The 8,246-nt window shown below is 35.7% G+C and overlaps 1 protein-coding gene across 2 annotated transcripts; it reads left to right on the top strand.

The window, feature by feature from the left end:
• Window positions 1-3,186: 3,186 nt before the first annotated feature.
• ninaA (neither inactivation nor afterpotential A) lies at window positions 3,187-8,219 on the top strand. 2 transcript variants are annotated; one of them, XM_017625619.1, is made up of 4 exons: window positions 3,187-3,524; window positions 5,323-5,546; window positions 5,621-5,721; window positions 7,970-8,219. In XM_017625619.1, exons 1-4 carry the CDS (start codon window positions 3,248-3,250, stop codon window positions 8,070-8,072), a joined length of 705 nt encoding a protein of 234 aa, XP_017481108.1. In that variant the 5' UTR covers window positions 3,187-3,247; the 3' UTR covers window positions 8,073-8,219. The 2 variants fall into 2 exon arrangements, with proteins under 2 accessions (XP_017481108.1, XP_017481106.1); XM_017625617.1 differs by lacking the exon at window positions 3,187-3,524 and adding an exon at window positions 4,412-4,826.
• Window positions 8,220-8,246: the final 27 nt, after the last annotated feature.

The following is an 8,246-nucleotide window of genomic DNA, read 5'->3' as shown; positions in this document are numbered from 1 at the left end:
TTTGGATGCGGCTCCATTCGATTTTAGAGATTTAATAACAGCTTGGGTGCCAGAACAAATAGTGATTGGCCGTCCTGTTTAGTGCGAGTTCACCAGAGTAAATCCCGCTACCCATTCTTTCATTAAGCTCGGAACCATCTGTACCTATAGCCGTCGGTTCTGGGTTTAGGTATGTGGCACCTTCCCATGCGTTTCTCTCTGCGATTCTTGTAGACAACTTGTGGTCTCAGATTATCCGGTAGAGTTTCAAGGATCTTTGCATGTCCGAATCTCATGACTCTCCACGTGACAAGCATGAAAGCCCTATTCTGCACCCCCTCCTCCTTAGTTCTAAACAAAGTCTAGTTTAACGTAGATTACCATACGGTGACCCCGGAGAAGAGGATGGGTGTTATCACCGCTGTGTTCATCCAGGGTACTATGTATTATTTTTTCCCTATAGCAGTTTTACAGGCATACAGGGCAATATTGACCTCCGTGGAGTGGTCTTCGATATTGCGCTTCCAGTCAAGTTTCCTGTCTGGAATAATTCCAATGTATTTAACCTCAGTTTAGACAGCGGAGGGCCCAGTATGCCCTTAGCTGCTTGTAGTTGGGCGGGAAATACTCCGTAAATAATTTTTAGGGTTGGAAAGGCATTATAGCCCATTCCATCCTATCATAACTTACGAGCGAAGTATCGGAGTTGTTATCAGAGCACCCCGGCAAGTGAGTGATCATAAGGACCTCTTGCATTTTATTACCAGAAGCTGTCCAGTCACCGTTAAGTTTCTGGATGGAGTTCATACTTGAAGAAAATCTCGACAGAATATTTCACGGTTAATGGTTTCAGAATTTTTTGTCCCATGTTGTTACAGAAGTTTTTTAGGGTTGCCAAAAACTTGCTTTCTTGGCTTGATTAAACAGCCGCCTGCTGTTTTTCCTCAGTGCTGAAATCGCAGGACTCCACCACTTGTTTTTGCTTTCGGAAGGGCTCTAGGGTAGGAGGCCCTGAAAGCAGCATTACAGGCATTTGTCCCAAAGTTGACCGCTTCATAAATTTTCGATTCTATTAAAATGAAGAATTGGGTAAGTTTTTTTTTAATATGTATAAACAAATAGGCTCAGACTGGCTTAGACTAATTATTGAGCTTTTAAATTAAGTTGCATTGCTTAACAAGCTGAATTACGCTTAAGTAAAGCACAGAGAAATTGATGTGACTTTAGCTTCCGACGTTATCACATATGCATGTATATATCTACTTAAGTACATATGTACATACATACATATATATCCATTTATTTACACTGTGTATGCTAAATAACAGTACAGCAAATAGTTAGGTTTACGTTTAGTTGCATCCTCCACTTTTGTATTCGTAAACGTAAGTTAGAACATAACTATTTAGGTACTTGTATACTCGTAGATCATNAGAATTGAATGTGCTACAAAACTGCATACCAGAATTTTTTCTAAAGATTCTGATTAAAAAGTTTGAAATTTGGGTGAAAAATTGCAAAATTTTTATAATTTTTATACAAAGTTTAAAATCTGAATTTATATGGTGTTTGTTGTATAATAAACATTAAATAAACATTAAATAAACAAAAGACAAATAGCCAAAACTGGTCAAAATATCGCACTCCTATTATTTTGTGGACAACTGTATAAAGGTTATATATCTTGGATCAAATTACATTTGTTTATACATATTAGGGTGGACCTTAGAAAGATAAACTTATAAAAAAAAATTTAAGAGGTCGCTACAAGGGTTTGAAAATTATTTTTTAAAATCCCAAAAGTTCTACAAAATTTTGACTTGAAATCTGATAAATTCGACATGTAAATTCATAAAATTTCTAGGGCTGTTCAGGGTGTTGTGCATATGCTCTTGGATTTAAATATTGTTTGCATTTGTAAGTTCACAGCAATAAAATGCACACGGTTGCCATGGCAGCAAGCAAAAAATTTGCAAATGCAATTCCAACTGCAAATCCAAGACCATTTCCGCAACATCCTGAACAGCCCTACTGAGTTAAAGCTGGGCGAAGTGAAAAATTTGTCGAATTTTCGCGATTAAAAAATATATAATTTTTCGTAGTGACTCCTAATTGTATTATTTATTTTTTAATTTTGAAGTTTTTGTGTATGTCTTTATTTTATTCGCAGAACATAATTAGGCGGTGCTTTACGATGTTGTTATTTTTTAAGGACCACCCTAATACGTACTTATATATGTACAAAAATATACATATTTTTTAATTTCAAGTCTGGTTTCTGATCCATTTTTGAACGGCTTAGTTCTTTGTGGCATAAAAATATCTTTTGGGAATAATGATATCATTGATGCGTTGCGCTCGAAGTTATTGCTGAAAACGCCAATGTCTTTCGTGCTTAGCTTCTACAATCTCACGTCTCACAGTCAACTTAATAAGGAATTGCTAGTGCAAAAAGTTTCAAGTATCTTTCGCACCACCTTTGAAAAATAAATACAATATATGTTACATAGCCGAAACTATTAGAAAATTTTCATGTTACTATATACATACATAAATAAAGCAAAAAAATCAATTTTACAATCTTTTTGCGCAGACGCGGAAAACCAAATTTGTATGGGCATATGCATATGTATGTATGACAATCAAAGGCACAAAAATCCATACATATGCAGGTAAAAGCACAGGTTTACATGTGCGGATGCATATCGATATGCATGCACATTAGGGTGCTCCTTAAAAATATTAATATCATGGGGGACATTTTTTATTTTGTTTTACGTACAAAATAAAGACATCCAAGAAAATTTCAAAATTAAACAAAAAAAAAATGTGTGCTCCCTACTAGGTTTGAAAACAGTTTTTTTTTTAATCACAAAAATTCTACTAAATTTTGAATTTGGTTAGCTATAACTCAACATGTTTAGGAATACATCGATATGAATAAATTTCAATATGTAAAATTTTTTAGATTTCAAGCATAAAATTGTCTCGAATATTTGCGTTAAAAAAAATATTTCACACTCTGAATATCCTTACTTTGCGCACCTCAAACAAAATTTAGATGTTGATATTTTTAAGGACCACCCTATTGTATATATATACATATCACTCTCGACATATAGTAGTCGTAAGGCTTCTCGTGTATTCTCCAAGCATTCCCACGCACCCTCAATCAAATATCCACATTGGCCGTGTTAACTTCGCCGCATCGTTTCCGAAAAAAATTTATTAAAAGAAGTCCCCGCATAAAAAGTTTAAAAAGTTTGCTATGCAACTTTACCAAGTTTTACTCGCGGTTGCTTACCTACTGGCGGCGGCACAAGGTCTCAGCTTTACAGTGACTTCAAAAGTTTACCTGGAAGTGAGGCATCAAAAGAAACCCTTGGGACGCATAGTTTTGGGTTTGTTTGGTAAAATTGCACCAAAAACTGTCACCAATTTCCGACACATCTGCTTGCGCGGCATTAATGGCACCACTTATGCGGGTTCAAAATTTCATCGAGTCATAAATCGTTTCCTTATACAGGGTGGCGATATTGTAAATGGTGAGTCTTTGGGTGTGATTCTAAAAGTTATTGGAATCATTTGTCTGGGAGGGGGGGAAATGTTTCGTGAATTTTAATTGAATTACTTAACTTCACTTCTCTCCTCAGCAAACCTACTTTTTAATTGTGCAAAAATATGTATGTGTACATTAGGGTCGTTACTCTACATACAAAAAATTGCTACTGCTTTTCCATCGAAATCATTAATCTTTTGTATTATTTTAATTCCGTTAATACAATTTTTAACATTTTTATGCAGGCCATTTCGAACGTAAATATTTTTAGAAAATAATTTTATTTATAAAAAAAACTCGATTCACGTGTATCCTAATAAATATTTTTTCGCAATATTTTTGAGGAAGTCTTAAAATATAATCAATTTTATAATGACGGTAGAAAAATTGATTTTTTTTTTAGTGTATCACCCTAATGTATATATGTTTGTATTAAATATATGAACCAATTATTCAAATTTATAATCACCCTAACTTCAGGCGATGGTACTGGTTCGACGAGCATTTATGGCGACTATTTCGAGGATGAGGCATTAAATGTCGAACATAATCGTCCAGGCTATTTGGGTATGGCTAATCGTGGTCCTGATACCAACGGTTGTCAATTCTATATAACTACCATTTCGGCGAAATGGTTGGATGGCAAGCACACAGTATTTGGCAAAGTGTTGGATGGCATGGATACGGTGCATGCTATTGAAGATGTCAGTTTCTGCTTTGGAATAAACAAATAACTTTTTTGGAAATTAATTTAATTAAAAAAATCTATATTTTTTAGGTTAAAACTGATACTNACAAAATTTAGATGTTGATATTTTTAAGGACCACCCTATTGTATATATATACATATCACTCTCGACATATAGTAGTCGTAAGGCTTCTCGTGTATTCTCCAAGCATTTCCACGCACCCTCAATCAAATATCCACATTGGCCGTGTTAACTTCGCCGCATGGTTTCCGAAAAAATTTGTTAAAAGAAGTCCCCGTATAAAAAGTTTACAAATTTTGCTATGCAACTTTACCAAGTTTTACTCGCGGTTGCTTACCTACTGGCGGCGGCACAAGGTCTCAGCTTTACAGTGACTTCAAAAGTTTACCTGGAAGTGAGGCATCAAAAGAAACCCTTGGGACGCATAGTTTTGGGTTTGTTTGGTAAAATTGCACCAAAAACTGTCACCAATTTCCGACACATCTGCTTGCGCGGCATTAATGGCACCACTTATGCGGGTTCAAAATTTCATCGAGTCATAAATCGTTTCCTTATACAGGGTGGCGATATTGTAAATGGTGAGTCTTTGGGTGTGGTTCTAAAAGTTATTGGAATGATTTGTCTGGGAGGGGGGGAAATGTTTCGTGAATTTTAATTGAATTACTTAAATTCACTTCTCTCCTCAGCAAACCTGCTTTTTAATTGTGCAAAAATATGTATGTGTACATTAGGGTCGCCACCCTACATAAAAAAAAATTGCTACTGCTTTCCCATCGAAATCATTAATCTTTTGTATTATTTTAATTCCGTTAACACAATTTTTAACATTTTTATGCAGGCCATTTCGAACGTAAATATTTTTAGAAATTAAATTTATTTATAAAAAAAACTCGTTCACGTGTATCCTAATAAATATTTTTTCGCGATATTTTTGAGGAAGTCTTAAAATATAATCAATTTTATAATGACGGTAGAAAAATAGATTATTTTTTTTTAGTGTATCACCCTAATGTATATATGTTTGTATTAAATATATGAACCAATTATTCAAATTTATAATCACCCTAACTTCAGGCGATGGTACTGGTTCGACGAGCATTTATGGCGACTATTTCGAGGATGAGGCATTAAATGTCGAACATAATCGTCCAGGCTATTTGGGTATGGCTAATCGTGGTCCTGATACCAACGGTTGTCAATTCTATATAACTACCATTTCGGCGAAATGGTTGGATGGCAAGCACACAGTATTTGGCAAAGTGTTGGATGGCATGGATACGGTGCATGCTATTGAAGATGTCAGTTTCTGCTTTGGAATAAACAAATAACTTTTTTGGAAATTAATTTAATTAAAAAAATCTATATTTTTTAGGTTAAAACTGATACTGATGATTTTCCCATAGACCCCGTTACCATAGCCGATTGTGGTGAAATACCAATTCAGCCTTTTGAATTCTATCCTGACGATTTTAAGTAAGTATTCAAATAATGTTGACAAACAAATGGAGCAAAAGAGATAGATGGAGAGAGAGGAAATTGTTTAACGTTTAAAGCCGAAACTTGAAAACTATAAAATCCTTATAAAAGTAAAAAAAGGACTTCAATTCGGCCGACGGTTTTCATGAAGATTAGAGAATTAAACCCTCTAGGAACCCCCCTCGATACCGGATTTGGGCGACATCTGTAAATGTTTTCTTGATCTCTGAGTGTATTTCAGCTGAAGACTTTATCAGCCAAACAAAGATGGAATAGGCCATCAACCCTTTTGAACCGTCCAAATCTGCTGGTTTAGCCGAGTTTCAAGCACTAACAGGGTTACCCTTTGTATAGTTTTAGATCGTGCCAACGTAGTCTACATCATCAAAGCCTGGGCCATGCCGAAAGTGGTTCTTATAGCAATAGGAGGGAAATACATTGCTCTATTATCCTTACTAACTTCTTTCTGAAGACTAACTTCTTTCTGAAGCCTCCACACATCTGTGAACATCTGTCAAAATGTCTACTCTAAAGGCAAATTTTGTGGATATGTCCATGCATCAAATTGTTACTTCTATTTTGTTTTGGCTTCCAGTAACGTTTGTCCAGAATCTATCGTAAAATCAGTACTCCAAGCAGGACTTGAAATTATCCGGCTCTTGTTCAGTATGAAAACTATTTGCAAGCCACATTGCGGCGTTTGCTCCCCACTCCTATGAAACCCTACAATAAACTATATGCATATAAGCCTACCGAGCACAGGTTACAAACCTACAAAGGGTGGCATGTGGCGCAGTCAAAGCACTCCAAACCGAGGTGCAGCTTCTTCTTGTGGAACTTCTTAAAAAATTTTTGGCTAGTTGCAATGCTGTCAAACAGAATAATCTGACTTAAAAATTATAGACATCTGCCCTGCCGGTTTAAAGCTTCTAGACTAAACAATTCCGACATCCGCTTTACCGCAGGAATTTCAACGTAGAATTAAAGTTATAAAGCTTGTTCAAACTCTATTGCTATATGTACCAACGACTCAAAGTTGTATGATACGATAGGAAGTATTGTATCCTCGCAGAAGCTTTAATTTAAACACTTCCCGGAGTGTACTCCAAAGTCTGGCTCCTCCATCATTAGGTACCTTTGGTTACTCGCGGGCATCTGGGTAATTTATAGATGCGAAAGGGTTGACTGGTTCTTCCATCCCTATAAATCTCTAGGTATAGACGTTATTCAATTAATTAATTCAATCGGTATCTGGCATTCTGTGCCTGATGCGGAGGAAGTCCGGTATTTGGGCGATATTTTGGATAGGAAGATAACATGGTTTCGTAATGAAAAGAACCATTCTTGGAAGGGCTCAAATTGCCCCCATATATCTGCAGATCAGCTGAAAAGAAAAAAAAAAAACAAAATGGGATTGTAGCGCCATATTGTTCACTGGATGTAGACAGTGGTTGTACGTCCCATTCTGTTCTACGGCATTACAGCCTGGTGGCTCAGCCTCGATAAGGCTACAATAAGTAATAAGCTGACAAAGTTTCAAAGGATGTGATTTACTCCCAACGCAACTAAGAGTCTAGAGACCTTTTCTTTACTTTTTACCGGTGGATTTATGGATATTGGAAATCACAGATAAGGTGTAAGATTAAAAGCGTTGATTCAAGAACGCCCTACTTCAGAATTTGATTCAAAAACGCCCTAATTCAGAATTTTATTGAAAAACACCCTAGCTCAGAATTCGGTTCATAAACGCCCTATCTCACACGAAAATACATTGAGCCTTTGCTGAATACCCCTAATATTTTCTTGAGGGTGTGGCTTAACTGAGTACATATAGCTTCTATGATTTTACGACCATTTCCACTTCCAGGAGAAAAAAAGCGTATATGATTTTTGATGAGCATTAATTTACAGACATTAGGGTGGTACGCTAGGATGAGAACAACTGAAATCTGGTGCCGAAGATATCACGAAAAATGTAATAAGGTAACCCATACTTTCGGTAGAAAACATTTTTTGTTTCGAAATTGCCTTGCAAAAATACTACTTATACTCAGAGGTGTACGGTGGACCCTTTTTTCCCCCTTCCAACGTTGGATACAAATACATAATTTGGTTTTCAAAATTTTAGGTTTTAAATGAAAGTCTAAACATTTCCCTTTTTCACCAATTAGGCAAACACTCCCTACTAAATAAATGAAAATCTATAAAAATTATGAATCTAATTTCGTTTCCTTTTCCCCTACAGCATAATGAGCTGGGTTAAGGCGGCCGGACTACCTGTAATGAGCTCCTTCATAGTGCTGCTTATTTTCCATTACTTCTTCAGGCAACTAAATATGTACTGTTGACGCAGCCAAGACAGACCTCGTTGGAAATGGAAAACAAATAAATGTGAAAGCATTTTAACTAAAAAAATAGTAAATGATATATTTAATAGACAATTTTACATTTGAAAATACATATAGATATGTGTATACATTAAAAATCTTCGAAATACATATTGTACATATTTTACATATGTA

This window comes from Rhagoletis zephyria, unplaced genomic scaffold, assembly GCF_001687245.7.
Source record: "Rhagoletis zephyria isolate East Lansing unplaced genomic scaffold, Rhagoletis_zephyria_1.1 Rzeph_scaffold_04137, whole genome shotgun sequence".
NCBI classification, from domain to species: Eukaryota; Metazoa; Arthropoda; class Insecta; order Diptera; family Tephritidae; genus Rhagoletis; species Rhagoletis zephyria.
This window is presented reverse-complemented; position numbering and strand designations above follow the sequence as displayed.

What these genes read in the sequence shown, in the direction of transcription:
- ninaA (XM_017625619.1), top strand. Translation starts at nt 3,248, where the DNA reads ATGCAACTTTACCAAGTTTTACTCGCGGTTGCTTACCTACTGGCGGCG. An exon ending in GGGTGGCGATATTGTAAATG is followed by an intron (nt 3,525 to 5,322) that starts GTGAGTCTTTGG and finishes CCCTAACTTCAG; the next exon opens with GCGATGGTACTGGTTCGACG. An exon ending in TTCTATCCTGACGATTTTAA is followed by an intron (nt 5,722 to 7,969) that starts GTAAGTATTCAA and finishes TTTCCCCTACAG; the next exon opens with CATAATGAGCTGGGTTAAGG.